At 36.7% G+C, this 17916-nt stretch overlaps 2 protein-coding genes across 6 annotated transcripts in view; one reads left to right on the forward strand and one right to left on the reverse strand.

The window, feature by feature from the left end:
* Positions 1 to 17916, forward strand: part of ANAPC10 (anaphase promoting complex subunit 10) — a 115717-nt gene that overhangs the window by 88406 nt on the left and 9395 nt on the right. The gene's annotated exons all lie outside the window — the stretch shown is intronic.
* HHIP (hedgehog interacting protein) overlaps positions 4467 to 17916 on the reverse strand; it is a 79173-nt gene continuing 65723 nt past the window's right edge. The window contains exons 12-14 of one of the 3 annotated variants that reach the window (XM_075090477.1): positions 14907 to 15055; positions 12463 to 12587; positions 4467 to 11584 (exon numbers count right to left, since the gene is read on the reverse strand). In XM_075090477.1, the coding sequence (XP_074946578.1) occupies positions 11570 to 11584; positions 12463 to 12587; positions 14907 to 15055 (289 nt within the window). In that variant the 3' untranslated portion in view covers positions 4467 to 11569. Of the gene's footprint in view, positions 12588 to 14906; positions 15056 to 17916 lie in introns of all 3 variants that reach the window. The other 2 variants (XM_075090476.1, XM_075090475.1) reach the window with 2 other exon arrangements.

Here is a 17916-nt window from a genome sequence, read left to right on the forward strand (position 1 = left end):
GAATTGTAGTAGTGTTCTTATCATTAAACTGGCACCACCACCCATGAAGTTAATTGAGGTGCTGACTATGACTAACTTTTCAGGATTCTCCAAGGTCTCAAGCAAGCTTTGGCAGTTGTATGTCTTATCCTGGGTTGCTTTTAGAAGGAGATAAATATCTATCCTCACATTGTTCGGGTACTTCAGAGGACGTATGCCAGCCAGAAAAATTTCTAGCCAGATTAAAAGGAACGTAGTGAGTTCAGGTGCCAGGAAATTTTAGTAGTACTGGAAATTGGGTAGACAGGATTGCTATTTGGGACTCAGAAGGATTTATGTGCCTGGGACACACTTTGGGTAGACATCAGCAGCATGTAGTTTTTCAAACTTCCATCTTCTTGGAAGAAAAAGTGGCCCAAAACAAAACAAAACAGTCCAATCCATGTATGACAGACATTAAAAGTGAGATATCAAGAGTGTAATTTCAGATGAATTCCACACTAGGTCAATCTGCAGTGTCAGCTACCTGAGTATTATGTGATGTGTTTTATTTCCAGGCTAATAAAAGAAGTGAAGAATTTTCAAGGCAATAATAAGTTTAGAAAATATTAAAATGACAGTTCACCTGCATCCTGTAAACCTGATAATTCCATAGAAGTTCCATCATTAACAAAAAGCTGTAATTATAAATGCAAAGTAAATGTGATTCTAGAAATTCACAGAGGGCCTCTTAGACACAAATTCATCTTACTACTAAGGAATTTAAATAAGAAAACCCAGAAAATGTCAGACAGCTGTACTCTTTGGAATAATTTTAATAAGCTAACATGATAATGAGTATACTGGTTGCAACCTGTTGCCTATATGCAAGTCTCTGTGCAACTCGGTCACTTCACTATATTTTTCCTCTTGCATAACCATCTTAAAAACTATCTAATCTATTGTGTACCTTTTCATCCCTTGTTTGCATTGATCTAGAAGCAAATAGCTTTGAATAAGTGCACAAATGATGCATGAGGTATTACGCATGTGTGCGTAGCTGCAGGTTTCTGTTACAGATATAATAAGCAACAGGTATATGTAGACTGTACGGTTATACATCTTGGAAACCTCAGGCTTAGGCTGACATAAGTGCCTTCTGATGGCTTGCTAGGTAAGAACTAGCACGAGGCTCTCTAGGGATGAATTTCTTAAAAAAATAAAAGTGTGTTTGACCACATTTATTTGATATTACATTCATAGGTGTAAAATAGCAGTTTATAGTTTCACTTGTCCATTTCCCTTGCCTCCCTGATCAAGAAATTCAATAGCTATTAAAAGCTGCAGCTGTACTAACAGTCTTATGCTTTATAGGAGGCATTTTGCAGCTATTACTTTAGAACAGGCACTCCGTGCCAGTACAGATGTTGTGTCCACCTTTTTCATAAGCACTTTATCTGCACCATGGGCATTGCATTTCTAATGTTTGCTTGAAATTGCTAAACATGCTCCATAGCTGTAATTTATTTGGGCTGGTGTAGTTTAAAGACCTGAAAGCTATATCTGCACCTGTTCTATTCATCTGACCAGAAAAGCCCTAATTTCGCTGCATGGGAGTTTGTAGAGTTTGGATCTTGTCTGTATAAATCTCCTGAACCAAATGCAGCCCTTTGATTCACATGTATGTACCCTTCCCTGAAGTGGAAATAGTTTGCATGTATCTATCACAAAGTTTCAATTTTCTAACACTGAAAGGAGAACACACCTCTTGATCTAATGGAGGACCGGCATGCACTCCTACATTCCCTCCCTCAGTCAGTCCATCTCTGAGTAATCAAACATACGTAGTGAAAGGTGAAACATGTAGAACGGTGGGTATAACTGGAGCAAACTCCACTAGCTTGATGACACTGGTTTCACTGTGGAATGATATGACAAACGCTTCTGAGTGTAGTGTATTAAAGTGATATAAAATGAGTGAGAAGGAAAAACAACTACTTAACATAACCTGATTCACCTCCTGATGGCACTGATATCAGTGAATCTGTACTAATGTAAGATAAGCAACAGTTAAAGAAGGCTGCAACATTGGCAATAGCCTCAGTAATAAATGATAAATTTTAAATATTGAATGTTGAACGAGTATAACATTCATTCAATTGTTTCAGCCCCAAATTTTGGAATTCAGACAAAATCCAGGAGCAGTCCTAGCTTTGAAAGACAAAAAAACTAAAAAACAAACCAAAAAATCTTTAAAAAAACCCAGAAACCACCCCAAACCAAGCAAACAAGAAAGCCAGTGTTCAGTGAGGTTTTTCAAAACCAAAGCTATGTCCCACTGCCCAATTCTGCCAGAGGTGTATGTCATCCGTAGACATGTCATCAAATATGACTCAAACCAACCCTTCCCCCAAAATAAATAAATGCAACCACATAGACCGAAATGATTCTTTGGCATTTTAAAGATTCTACCCTACTTACTTGTGGTGCATTTCTAATTTAGAGTTAAACCAGGGGCTGATCCCTTACTTAGTGTTTTTGTTAAAATAAAATAGAAAAAAGCACACTTGTGCCCAATCAATCTTGTTAGAAACTTGCAAATATGTAGTAAATTTAGTGCAATAGAATGGAGAAGCAGCATCTCTCTAAGAAAGCAAATAAAGAAAAGACTTAAAGCACTGAGCTATATGTGGAAGTAAAGAGAAGGCAATAAAAGGACATAAGCTTGTTTGAAGTATACATTTTGGGAATAGTGATTAAATACTGAAGCACAGGCATTATTAGTAACTATATTACTAAAATGAAATGCTCCAGAATTGTGCATTTATGCTTTGAATTCCTTCTGAAAGTGCTGATGACTTTGACAAACCACACAAGCCTCGTTCAAGAGGCCAGGGATACCGCCTTTCATTCATCTAAAGGCAGAGCAGAATCTGGCCCCTCAGTTTAGGATGCCACCAGAAGCTCTAGAAAGAATTACAGTCTTGCTGTACACAGCTCAGTGTATATAATTCTTTAACTAAAATTCATGTCTTATGTGTTGTAAAAGAAATGAAAGGTAGCTGTTAATTCCAAGGCTTATAAATATGTCAGTGGGTTTTCATAATGTCTTAATAAATTACAAGAACAAACTCAATGACTCATGGTGTGACCAGAACTACACGCTGCACTGTATTTATTGTAATTATGTACTATACCCCACAGAGTTCTTTTACTTTCTACATGAATAGATGGGTCCCACTAAAAAATCAAAACAATCCTCATTGATTTCTTCATTCATTTTTATTTGCTATCTTTCAGCTGTTTTCTTGTTCTGAGTCCTTCAAATGAAGATCTTTTTTTAAGAAAATGTAATTAAAGGAACATTGCTGCAACTGCTATATTTATTCATTGAAAAGCTGAAGTAAAATACAGTTTTCAAATATCCTCAAATTTGGGTGAAGTTCAAATTTTCTTTGGATCCCAGTTCTCTGGCTGGCCACCAGCCCATATCACTAATGGTATAACTAGCTGAAAAATGGAAAAACAATTTCATGAGAATTTCAAGATTATTTTGGCTGAGATCTGAAATGTAGAGATACCATCAATATTGTAGTGTCAGTAATGCTTCATTCTTTAGTCTAAAAAATAAACACAGGACGAGCTAAACACTTTAGGTAAGTTAAATGTGCAAGACTAATTTAACAGCATTTCAAAACCACTAAGGTAAACTTAGTGTGTGAAGAAGCCTTGGCTCTTTAGTGCTCCCTGTCCAAACTGGTTTTTACTCTCACAGATGTAAGCTGCAAGTGTAGTTTGCATATAAGTGTCATGATTAAATCTTCTTTTGTATCAAAAAAATATAGTGAGTTGATATATGGCATTGGCCCTGCTCCCACATATATGCTTAGGTGTTGATTTCAGTGGAACAGAACCTGTTACTTAAGATGGGGAGAAATGGAAAGAATTCCACACCGCATTCATTTTTTATGGCCCTTACTTAAATCACTGGAAATGGTACATCTGAATTTAACACACGTTGAGTTGATGACATGCTTCTCTGAAGATATTAAGTAAACAAAACAAAGAAATTACTCCCCAATGTTTCTCCCATCGTTACTGAACTAATTCTCCAAGATATCTGTACTTGGAAAGCCTGTACATGAAATCCCCTTGTTCAAGCTGTATATGCATTCACGTATTGCTTGCAAAAAGCCAGGTATCTTTTCAATATGGAGGTCTTAATTTTCACTCTCATTTATCCAGAAGCAAACAGGAAACCCCATACCAAACTTCCCATTCCAAAAATAATAGCAGTGTTCAGTCACATTTTATGAAAGCATCTTAGAATTTATATAAATAAAACTAGTGTACATTTCAAAGAATATATAAAATGCTGGCGTTCTGCTTTTACTGCAGAGATCAAAGAGCTGATTAAAATTAAAATTTCATTAATTTTAAATTATGCATTTAGTCATAACAGAAATATTTAAAAAATTAAAGCAGCAGGTGTACCTTATATAGTAAGATAAAGTTTAATATATTTTATTAGCTTAAGGGACACAGAATAACTACCTATCCAGAACTTCAGGCATGCATTTACATAAATATATTAAATTAAGGAAAGCAATTATACACTTAAACGTCCTTTTGTCTAGAAAAATCATTAAATCCACAGATTAACAATAAATCCAACTCTATGCATTTATCACTTCCAGATACAACTGTTCCATTTCTCAGATATTACACAAATACATTTGTTAGAATTTATATGCATTATACATATATTATATATTACATAATAGTGTGTATACATACATGGTGTTCAATAATATAATAATAATTTGTACTTTTATAGCACTTTTCATTTGAAGAGCTCAAAGCGCTTTACAAGGATTGATTTCACTAATTTTCAGATGGAAAGTAGAGGCACAAAGACGCAATTATTTCAGGTTATATAGAACTTGTGACAGACAGTAACTGAATTATCTTCTCATGAACTTCAGCCATGCTGTCCCCCCTAAAAAGAAATACACATGTAGCATATGTAGTCTACATAGGTAGACTTGCAAGGACTTGTAAGGTCTCAAACCAAGAAAGCACTTAATTATATTAATAACGTTAAGCACATGACTTCAGTGAGACTCATATGCTTAAAATTACTCGTGCGCTCCAGTGCTCTGCTAGATTGGTGCCTGCGTATCTTTAGTAGTACAGTACAATTTATAGAAGATACTTAACCATATTTTGAATGATACTCTCTAAGCTATTTTCCCACATTTCAAATGTACATACAGTACCTGAAAGCTACTATAAAATAAAACTAATTGAACAGAGGAATATCACAACAGTAATGTTCTCAAGTGAAGAATGTTATTTCTTTTTCCCTTTCTGCTTGGCTCCCATTACAATCTAATTGTTCTCAAAAGGGAATTGAAGTTTTAATTCTGCAGTATATTTTGTGGGGGACAGCTAATAGCATTTCTGGATAATTCACAGGGTAGGGTTACTGCTTCTGGTATTAATGGAGATCGCTGCAAGATACATCTGGTGACTGAATACCAGATGGTTTCTGGTCTCAGTATATCTTGATACAAATTAAGTTCATTCTGCACACTAGTTTGACTCTGCCGAGAACATTTTCCTTTTAGCAGCTCCTCCTAGGAACATTCAGAAAATGGGGTTTGTTTGTTACTGCCTTGTGATGCAAACTACCTTTTTGTCCTACAGCAAAATGTGTCCTACATAAAAAAAAACCAAAAAACCCCAAACAAACCCCAAAACCCCCCTCCAAAACAGCCACCTCTCTCTGCCTTCTTTCCACCCAAGAATATTGTGAACACAGCCACTGAGTATATTCACGTGCTTTAGCGGTGCCTTCTTTCTGAAATTTCCTGGGAATTTAAGCAACTTTTAATTTAAATATTTTTTCACTTGTGTTCTCATTGCAAAATGAAAATAGATGGGAAAATCTCATGCACAGTAAAAGGAACTTAGCTATTTGAAATGTGGGACCCTATTGATCATCTATAACAGATGGACAGTTGTTTTTTATCAGTAGAAATAAAACTCTTCTCCCATAATGCAACTTGCTATTTGTGCAGATTCTTAGCAATAATTTCTGCCATTTTTGGTTGTGGAAGCCAGCATGTATACAGTAGACAATAGGTAGAGACATTAAATGTATATAACCCAGAATATTATTTTTTTGTGAATTCCTGTAGCATGATATATTTTCAATACTGATTGCTCTGGGAAGCAGGTGTGTCACTTGGTTTTCAAATCAAACTGCAGAGTGTAATGTCAGGAAAAGTTTCCTGTGGGAGTTTTCTTTGGGTTATGGGACAACATGATAATCCTTTGCTAATATAAAGACCGAATTAGTAATTATTAATAACTCGTGAGTGAACTGAAGGAAAAAGGCTGATGCGTCAGTTGAACCACTTGTACAGTGCCATAAAATAGTAATGTTTCTCTTTTCCCAGATAAGGCATTAGTAACACTGGCTGATTAGTCAGCCTGCCCAGTGTAAATCTATGCAGAATTAATTGCTGTGCTAAGGTTGTTTGGATGTTGTGCATTTTATAGCATGATTAATTCTGTGTGCAGAGTTGTAATTGAAATCAACGAGTACAAAGGCGAGTGGCTACTCCTTTGCCTAGCATGTGTCTACAGCATGCCTGCTTGTGTCCCACCTTGTAACGGCTTATGCCTTTTGTTTCAGTACTGAGGATTCTTATTGCTTTCGGTCTTACTAGTCTTATTAGTACGAGTGACAACAATATTTTTTGTTTAGGATATAGTCTTGATTGAAATATTACACCATCCCAATTTAATACAGGAAGAAAGGTTTGAAAATGTGCCTAATGCTGCTGAATTCAGCCTTTGTAATACTGGACTCAAAAAAGTTGAGGAAGCTTTTGTAGATGTTTGTAAGCATCTGTGGGGGCAACTTTGGGCCCTGTCTTACTAACGCTGTTTCATAAAATGGAGCCACAGACTTGGTATTTTAATTACTTTCCTGCTTAATGGCATATGCTTACATATTTAAAATAAGCGTATATAAGTGTGAAGGAGAAAAAATGTGAGCTCACTCCTCAACATCTTTAAAGAAGTATCAAGAAGCCTGGCAGATTTACTAGACCCCTTTTGTAACTGTTGGCAATACCTATAAGGACCCCCAAGAGGACCGGATACAGCTTTAAGCAGGGCTGAATCTGCAGTCTTATTGCAGAAGACCTTGGTGTGTCTAATGACTGCAGATGCAGACACAGAGAGGTCATGTGTGCACTGATGTCTGAAGTTAAGATCTTCTGCCAGCTAAGTGGATATCTTTTAAGGACTTAATCCTATAACTAATGAAGTCAATAGGAGATTTTCAGTTGACATCAATGGACTTGAAGTCAGGCCCTCAAAGATTAAAGTAATCCCTTACTAAGCTTTCAGGTGGCTTCTGCTGTTTCACACCTACATCCTAAAAAGTACATGTGTCATATTTCACTGATTTTCTCTGCTGTTGAAAACAATGAGCATATTAGCAAAACAGTCTTTTTTTTTTCCCAATGTTTCTAACAACAGTTTGCCCTGAAACTACTTATGGAAATATTTATTGTGTTTTTGTAGCCAGAACTGAGATTTTTTGGTACATATTTTCTGCAAATTTGGATTAGAATAAATTTAAAGGGTTGGTTCCCTTTTCGGTGAGATTCTTAGTTAATTTTTTTTTAATGACAAAAAAAATTATTGGTCGATTTTTAATATTGCAAGATGGGAAGAATTAGATTTTATTTACTTCATGGCTTCCTTCTATTTGTTCAGAGACAAAGATCACCTTTTAAGTTGGACAGAAGATCAACAAGGTAGCATTCCTAATTAAACTGTTAAACTAAAGGATAGTAAATGAAAATGCATTAATGTCTTTTAAAGGATTTCCAAAATTAAGGAAAAATAAGCAAAGCGGGATGTCCTCGGAGTTGTTTTTTCCATGTAGACCCAATCTTATAAATGCCTATTTCATGGATGCAAGTATAATTGCATGTATGAATATTTATTTTCACCTTAATGGGACTTTACACTTGTGAGAAATTACTTGTTTGTGTTTTCAGAATCTCCATTTTTGATATTTTACATTAAAAGATCCTAATTTCTAACCCCAAATTAGAGAAAAGTGCATACCAGAAAGCAAATTTTCATAATCCCAGGAATATAATTCTGCTTTTTACTTGAGGCATCTGATTATTGGATTGAAATCAGTAACTTTCTGATAAGCATAGTGACCGTATAGTGACCAAGTGCTTTCTCCCTTCCTCCAGCTTCAATCTGTCTGTGGCTGAGCTTCACAGCCGGAGGCTGAGCTGCTCGGGGCTGGTACTCCTGAACTGTAAATGTCCAGCTAAATTACAGTATTAGAAGTCACTATAAAATAACAAAGATCTGTGGAATGATCAAAAGATAAAAACCTCAGCCTGCTGGGAAGCCACTTTGATACACACTTCTGTTAGGCAGTTTCAAAAATAATAAGCATCACCTGCAGCAACCAGAGGTTACTGACGTTTGCTGTGGTTCAAGAAAGGAAGGAGCTGCAAAGCCAAAATGTCAAGAAGTGAATGAAAGAAGGAGATAAACAGACGTGTCATGTTGGTGATATAGAATTTACACTCTTATTTATACCTAACTTAGCACTTTGCATGGAATAGAACAACCTGTGAGGATTTAAAGGTACAGAGGGTTTGCATCTTTGTCCCTAACTGTTAATGGAAGAAATTTATTTTCTTGAGGGGGAGGGTTTGAGTTAATCTTTCTTACTGGATGCATTAGAAAAATGAGTTTACTGTTTTTCTGAAATGGTGCGCAACAATTTGGAGCTGATTTTACATAACATCTTTTTGTCTCCCTACTTATCTATGGAGTAAAGACGTTTCTCCCTATATTGCAATAATATGCTTTCTTTCTGATCAGTGGCATTTAAAAAGAGAAAGATGAAGTTTTTCTGTCCCAAAATAATAAAATGAGGGTTGAAAACTAGCAGACATCAGGAACAGAGTTATGTTTCTTGCAACAGGTATGTTTGTTCTCTTTTAACAGTAGAAAGCCTCAAAGAATGCTTGAAATGTACAATGTGTTGGGAACAGAGAGGCAGTATCTCTGAATAAAGGAAGAAATGAATGGAATAAAAGATTAGGAGAGAGAGAGACAGAGACAGAGACAACTTGAACACATACATAAAATCCCTTCTGGAGGCCCTTATCTAATTGCCTCATTTATCTAGTTTCATTTATAAGCTCAGTTTTATTCTGGGACACTCTCAGAGGTTGTGTGAGAATGGCTGCAGAATGACCTAACTGGCAACGGGCTTTCTACAGACCCCTTTTTTTTTTTTTTTTTGTATGCCAATTCTCAGGGCAATTACTGCAGTTGCCCTTTTTATATTAGCATCTTGGGTGGCTAGGTCTAGGGTTTGCTCACTCTTTTTAATAGTATAATTTCTTTTGATAAATAAGCAGCTAGGATTTTTTGTGTCCTTTTTTTTTTTTTTTTTGAGAATACTTCTTTTCCACTGGGACATCCTATGTACCCATGTGGGCTTAATGCAGACGCTTGCTTTCACATGATAGAAAAGATGATTTAAAAATGAAGCAAAAACACTTTCCACAAACTATCTCCACTCTCCCTCTAATCTTCACCTAGATTATTTCTTAGTTTTGATGGAATGACTCAAACAGAAATTTTTTTTTTAAATAAAATAAACTCAAGTATTTTGCTTAAATTTTAAAAGTGATTTTCTGGGTGCAGCACAGCTGATGTGAGTTTTTTGCCAATGATTTGAATGAGACCTGGATTTCATTCTTAGATTTTACTAGAGTTTTATTTTCTGATTTCACTAGTAAACTAAATTGTCTTTATTATTAAGGTCAAGACTCTAAAATCGTTGTTTTCCTTCCTCTACATGACTGTGGCATATATATTACTGGGGATCTTCAATTTAGGTACCATCTGCGGTATATTTTGTCTCCAGGAACTAAGCAGTAAGAAAAGAACTATCACATCTCCCCAGCTGGTTGTTGAAAATAATGCATCACAGTGGAGTTCAAGTTGGGTTTGTTTTTAAATATATTTCCTTAAAGAAAGTGTTAAAGCTGTTATCTCTGTCAGATATTTAAATGTTGCTAAAACACTTCAGCGACTTTCTTGCTTTGCTGATTATGAAGAGTGTAATAAAACTGCGCTATTTGACAGATTTAGACAGCTGGCTCATTCATGAGAAGTTCACGTTTTTGTCACCCACGTTGAATAAGGAAAGATTAGATGCTAAGGTCAATTTACAAAAATGGTTGTCAGGACATTTTTTAATTGTAAAACTTTTTGTGATGGAATTCAGGGAAAAGACTAAAGGCAGAAAGCAGCGGAGACAAAGAGCTGCTATTAACCTACAGATGCTACCGCAGGGTTCATTTTAAGATTGGTCACACTGCTTAGCCAATGAAGTGTTCGTGTGACTATAAGGGACCACCCTTTTCTGGGGTGAGAGGGCAATTTGGTCTTCATGCTCATTTAATCCCGAGATGTCTTTCAATGGACTGTCAGTTGAATCTACATTGTGCAAAATTATGCAGGCACTTTTTAATGCAGACCATTGTTAGCTGAGCACTTAACCAAGATTTCTCAACCAATTTCCATTTTGCGTGAGGTCACTTGAAACCCAGGCAAACATATATGGAAGGCAAATGTAATTTTCTGTTCCTCTGAATTGGAATGCATAAGACAGAGAAATGCAAGTATCAGTCATGCTGTACTTTCAGATTTTATACTTAGTAAATGAAGACTGACAACTTTCTGTGAAGAAAAATTTTGTTGCATGTCACTGCCCCGGAGAGGTAATTTTGCTACTGGAGAGTAGTATGGCTAAAGTATTTTGGATCTTATTGCCTAAAGTGTTGTAAATCGTTCACCAGGAGGAGCTGCTTCTAAGAACCGCAGGATGTGCACACTGTGGCTACTCTGCTTTCTTTTCATAGGCAAGATTTTATAAAAGCCAGGTAGTGCAAAGGAAATCTGATAGTCCGTAAGTAGTGAGCAAAGAAACGGCCAATAACGTCCTAAAGCTGAAGGTAAGAGGGCACCAGTTCTGAAGATACATCTAATTAGACTATTAATACTTTAGAAAACCTGACTATAGCATGTACACCATATTTATTGATACATTTACAAAGACTCAATTTTATGTTAGCTCTTCAAGGAATATTTACATTTAGAACCGCATTTGGCGAGAATCGTTATATGTTTTGTACAAGTGACATCTTACACAGCCAACACGTGCTCATGTGAGCTCTCGTCCAGGGACGTTCCGTTCAGTGTGAAATCGGCAGCAGTCTACTCGTGTATAATCTGGCCCGTCCTGTTACAGTGAAAATCACTTTATGAACACTTTTAACATATGCTGGAATTTTATTATGATTGGTTGGCAGTTGGTTTTTTCATCCGTCGTAAATGAATACAAGTTGACACAAGGATACATTTCTAGATTAGATCCACAACACATTAGAGAGTGTGTTTGGTCTCTCTTTCCCCGTCTTTCCAATTAAGATGGTGAAAAATGTAACTTTAGTATTTTACAGGACATGGTAAAGCTGTCTCATCTAGGTGATGTCTATATTATAAAAATAAAATAAAATAATATAAATATGTATCATGAACCCAGTGCCCATCGTTAAATAAAATATATGATAAAAAGCAGACCTTCTAGGATGACTGGTTTTGAAATATGCGAATATAATTTAATTATTAAACACTTGAAACAATCTTGATATTAAGCTGCAATAACCAGATTTTTGCATCTATGCTAGATAAAGAAATGCATAACATTCTGTAATAGAGTTACATTGATGAAGGTGAAGGTTACAGTCTTACAATGAATTGCCTAGATAGGAATGCATTAAGGAGTTCTGAAATACTGTCTCATGATGTAGTTCAGTTCACCTTAGAAACTGTTACAACTGGATTTTATTAAGTCCAGCAGTTTATACGGCGATGTTTGAAAACTGCTCTCTTATTGCTATAGTCAGATAGGTATAGTCACGAGATTTCTGGGATGTCAAAGAATCCATTAAGACATCTCGAAAGTCCTTTGACGAAGAGGTGGTTTACAGTGGAATTACTTTGTAAACTATTTCTCATGACGAAATAAATATAAAAAAAATTCCACTAGCTGTACAACCGTATTTGTGATAGTGCGTGCATGTGTGTGTGCGCACGTATTGGATATTGGTACGTCTGTGGGGACGTACAGAAATATTTACACACACACAAAGAATTTATCTGCACATTTGTGGATATTATACTTAAATTAATAAAGTAAATCGAATCACCGGTATTTGATGCAGGATAACAGTCTTTTGAAAATGACAGGATTGAAAACAAATGCCCGTTGAAAGTGTAGTTTCCAAATAGTCCCAGAAACTATACAATATAGCTGGTTAGATCCAGCAAATAGGATGTCATGTCTAGGATCTGATCAAGAATACCTGCCCTTGTCACTCTTCGGATGTTTCTATCCACTTGTTCACACTGGGGGCCGAGATAGCCTTTTTTACATAAGCATTTATTAGGCCTTACGCAGACACCTCCATGTCGACAGGCTGGGTCACATTTTGCTGTGGGGAGAAAAACAGCGATTTTCTAATTTGTTTAGAACATCACAAACCAAAAAGATACAGTACCCATTCATTAAGAGCTTTTCTAAACTTATATCGATAAAGCACATAAAGTAAAAACAAAATAGAAAGGACAAAATATTCGAAGTTTTGAAACTGTATTTCTTAAAGTTTTTGGATGTTAGGGAGAGGAAGTAATTTTGTGTGCCTGAGAGGACGTCACCCAGGACAGACTGCGAATATCAAATAGCAGATTTTTGAAAATGTCCAATTCCCATATTCATGCTTGATTTCAGAGTGCACAGAAGACCCATCTCAAAAGACTTTAGGCTCCCCATTACTTATCACTTGAAAACAAGACACACAGCACATCTAAATCTTTAAATGGTGGTCTACCTCATCCCATTCCTTATGCTAGCAACCCAAAAAAGTCCTGAAGTTGGTGAGACATTTTAGCACCCACCCATCTCCAAGCTAGCAAGAATCTCAGGTAAACTCCTCTGTACATGCAGAGTTCTGCACTACACGCTTTCCTTAGCAGAGCAGACTACAGCTGACCACAGAGATGTACTCCTTTGGCTCTTAAGTCACTTATGCTTGGAACAAAATTGAATTCCCTTTAGAAAAAAAAGAACCAGAGTATTTTTTTCAACAGCTTTTATCAGTTAGTTAAGTTTCAAAAGTCTTTCCCTCTCTCTTTAGCAGATGCCTGAGGATTTACTTACAGAGTTCTGGTTTAATCAGCTTCTTGATTTTATTTGTGAGTTTCTTATGCCTCGTGAGGTAATTTTTCTAATTTAAATTATAACAGTAGCTTGAGGTCCAGCCTAGAACATCTCTGTTAAGTGCTGCATGGGATACAGGGAAGAAAGATCCTGGGTCTACATATTTTCTGTAGCTTTCTTGTATGTTGCATCTATCACATTATCACCTATCACAGAGCTGTAGTTTTTTAAACAAAACAGATTATTCAAGACCTGTTTATGTTTACACTGGAGATGCTTTTTACTTTAAGTTCCACTTGAAGAAGGGCTGTAGAATGGGCCTCATTCTCTAAATGTAGGAAATCTCTGACTGACAAGTGCGGACAGTTGAAGTTGGGTTATTTACCCAGATAACCTTATCCATTTCTCCCACTTGATTTTTTTGCACAGCTGTGATGGTCAGCTCATGAATCTTGCCAGTAAGATATATTATTAGTGATTTCATTAATTTCATTTCAGTCCAAATTAAGTCACTCCTGCTTATCGTTAAAATCCTGGAGGTTGCTGAAATTCACACCCCAGGCTATAACGACCTCGTAGCTGACCCTGCTTCAGCAGGGCCCTCCGGAGTGCAGTTCCAGCCTGAATTATCCCTTGACCATCATGTGATGCTTGCTATGTCTTACTCTGTGATTCTTTTCCTCTTTTGGGTTCTACTGCCATTACGTTAACCTTATCTCTTTGTATAGGCATCTGGTCAAACTCGCTGAGCAAATACACTCAGTCAGAAGACCACGCTGATAGACCGATAACACCTCCTGGTACCCAGGCTTGCTCTGGAAGGTCTGCATAGGCCAGAGTTATATAGCTCAGACATAACCACAGCCTCTGTGAGACAGCGATAGCACGGCTGTGGCACTCCAAGTTCACTCATCTCACGCCTTTGGTGGCATACCCAACATCTAGTTTGATCAAAGACACTTTTTCAAGTGACTTAAAAGATGATACACTATGGCAACAAGATAGGACTCAATAAAAGCACTGTCATTAATAATGGATTACAATGATGTTCTGATTATTAGGGGCTTTCTGATAAGCTGTACAGAGAATTCTCTTTAACAAATGAGCCATTTTATTTTGTGGGATCAAAAGTAAGAATCTACCAAAACTAAAGTATTTGCATTACATTAGCAAAGTGCAAAATATGCAATAGTGACCTGCAGGTCTGATTTATCATCTTTCCTGACAAGGTACTACTGTTTGACACTCACAATGATAATACTGCAGGTGGAAGCTGAATGTCCAAACAGAGAACATGTATTGATTGCACTTCCTTTCATTTTACAATTTTGGTGAAAAATAAGAACACTGTTGTCTGTCATATTTATGCTATGAATTGCATTCTATAATGGTTCCCATTGCATTAGATGTACTAACTGTTGCACTCATCTAAAGACTTATTGTCCTCCCACATTTGTGAGATCAGTACTTCTTTAACGTTGTCTTAGAACAGATGGTCAATGCCATATATTGAAAACTTCTCTCAGCAAATAATGAAAAGCAAATGATGACATCACTGCTTTTTTCACTTGGTGCTATGAATCTATATACAAACCCGTTCTGCAGAACTCTCCTTCCCAGCCTTGATTACAGCAGCATTTTCCTGTGGGAGTGCAGTGCCCGTTCCGACAATGCCTTGAGCATTCAGATGTCAGTATCTGTGCAGACTGAGCTGTTCTTTTGCATTCTTCAGGGATTAAAGGCCTGAAAAATAAAAACAACAAACCAAGCAGTTAAAAATTGGGGTCGAGGAGAAAAATTTTGGTTTTTTATTAAAGGCCTGATTCTCTTTTATGGTATTATCAGTGGGAGAAATCTGTGTTCTAAGGGGATTGCTTTTTTTTTTTTTCTCAAAAACACCAGTAAACATAGAGATGATATGTTACATTACAGAAAAATACAGTGTGCTTTGCTATTCTTTCATATAACTGCCTTCAGAGATCTTCTACAAGATTAAATAATAGTCCTTGAGAATTCTTGAAGCTTGAACCTGGCAAAACCAGCTTGCTGAAGAGCTTATCGCAGGCTGCACATATCTCTAGGTAATATCATTATTAGATGTGCTAAATTGTACTGATTGTGTGGCTTCTCTTCATAGAGTGCAAACAGTCGTATAATTCAGTCCAGAATCTGATGGTGTCTTTTTGCTTTTCTAGATGATTTATATTTCCAATTGTATGCTGGGAAGAGTAATCTGAACAGCACGTTTTATGTCACACATTATGACATGCGTAATAATTTTGCAAACGTATTACCTCTATGTATTCAGTTTGACATTGCAGATTTTTTATTTCCAAATTTTCATGAAATCATATTTGGATTATGTATCCCAGATGCTTATTTAAGCATGTGAACACCAGGATATGAGAGTGACCAAGCCCTGGCGCAGGTTGCCCAGAGAGGCCGTGGAGTCTCCATTTTAGAGAGGGTCAACCACTGTCTGGACATGGTCGTGGGCAACTGGCTCTAGGTGACCCAGCTTGAGCAGGGGTGTTTGGACCAGATGCCCTCCAGAGGTCCCTTCCAGCCTCAGCCATTCTGTGGGTGATTCTGCAAAATGTATGCACGAAGGAAATTCTAGCTCAGCTGACTTAAAATATTTCTGATACTGTTTTTTTGTTGGGCTTTTTGGTGTCAAGTCTTACCTAATGCAATTTTTTCCTGTCAGTTTCAACAAAATATTTTGGATGTCCAGTAGCCTTTTTTATTTACATAAGCGCAGCATTATCTTCCTTAACAAAGAAGGAACTGTAGTGTTCCTTCTGTAGTGTTAAGTGTGTAAAACACTTAAGTGTTTTAACTTAAGCATGTCCTAACTGTTGATACGACTTCCAACATTTTTTTAGATGTTTATTGTTTTGGGTTTTTTTTTAATATAGCTGGATGTCGTCGTGCTGACCGCTTATTTTATTTGCTGTCTGAGTTCAGCAGCTAGAGACTGATAGGATCATCACAAGGCTACAGGTTCCCAGTATAGACACCATGTTTTGTCTCTGCTGTGGGTTTGATTGCACAGGAATAAGTTGAGAAAAGAATGTCAGGATCTCCCAAGAGATCTGAACAAGTAATTGCATGGGAGCATAATGGTAAATTAATGACAAATACATAATTATTCATTCTCAAGGAAATAATTTGAACTACTGCCATACATTCCTAGGGTTGAAATTTGCAGGACAAAGATTCTAGTAGTTTTGTGGAGAGCTCAGAGGAACCTTGGCTAAGTGTCCAGCTAGATTCCAAACAGACCAAACCAAAATTATATGCGATAGACTAGAATAGAAAATAACATTGTTCATTATACTGACATCAGTATTAAACCCCCGATTATTTGCAAATCGCTGGAATAGCAACTTGTGCTCTGATTCCCTGTCAAATATTAAAATCCTAGATTGATACCCCTGTGTGGAGAAAAGGATAGTCTTCGTAGCCTGAGAAAGAAGGGGTATGATGGAGGTGCAGAGAACAGTGAAGAAAAAAAGGGGAGGAAAATTGGGCATTCTTGTTTATCTCCCATGTCAATATCAGAAGACAAAATTAAGCTAAAGAAAACAAAATTAACTAGCTGAACTCATGGCTTCTAAGATATCAATGAAGCCCATGTTCTGGTTGGATTTTAAAAAGATATTTCTATGCACAATGGGGCCATTCAAAGTAATATTAGATAGGGTAAAAAATTTTTAAGAAAAATAAGCCCTCATACCTAATGTCATAGAAGTCCCTCACTAGCTGACTGGACTTACATTCCTCCCCCCGCCCCCCATTCTGGCACGCAGCTTGTTAATGGTACATTACAGGGCTTCTTGCATTTTTCTTTGAAACAGTAATAGAGCACAGGCTCACTGGTTTGTTTCACCACAGCACTTTCTCTGCTACGTCTTAATTGCTACCATGATTATTTAAACATCCGTACAGAAGAACTGGTTCCCCAAAGATGTTAAAGACAGAAAGAATGCGTAGATGCGTCTTTAGTGTAGCACCAAGTTCTGATTTTAAAAGCACTCCCGAGAATCAGACTTGAGGTCCTGTATTATTTAAGGGCTTTGAAACATGTTTTGACACCTTTCGTGCAGCATATTTGAAACCCTTTCAGGTTTTGTGTTTACATATTTCCACAGCTGTCTTTTAAATATAAGGCATCATTTTTTTGACCTGTAAGGAATTCCAGTTCTGTAGTAATGAACGCATTACATATGATCTGGTTAAGAAAGTTCCTACACTTAAAAATTATGTGTGAGATTCACAGGCAATGCTGTTCTGGAAACAGTTCTACAAAATGGTATGATTTGCAGTGGAGACTTGTTCAGATTTAAAGTAAAAAGATCTGTGTTCTAATTCCTACCCCTGGAAAAAAAAAAATCTAAATTTGAGTTGATTTCTTTATAGCCAATGCATAGGAGACCACATTCTTTCTTCATCTATCTCTGTTAAAGCCCATTTCTTTTAAGTTACTTTAAATAGGAGTCTTCTCTTTTTCTTGCTCAAACACAAGTACAGTACTGCGTTTAGCAGGAAGCATAACCTCAGGCTCCTGGAGCATCTCTTGGAAAAGAGCTCCAGTGGCATAT

This window comes from Phalacrocorax aristotelis, chromosome 4 (assembly GCF_949628215.1).
Source record: "Phalacrocorax aristotelis chromosome 4, bGulAri2.1, whole genome shotgun sequence".
NCBI classification, from domain to species: domain Eukaryota; kingdom Metazoa; phylum Chordata; class Aves; order Suliformes; family Phalacrocoracidae; genus Phalacrocorax; species Phalacrocorax aristotelis.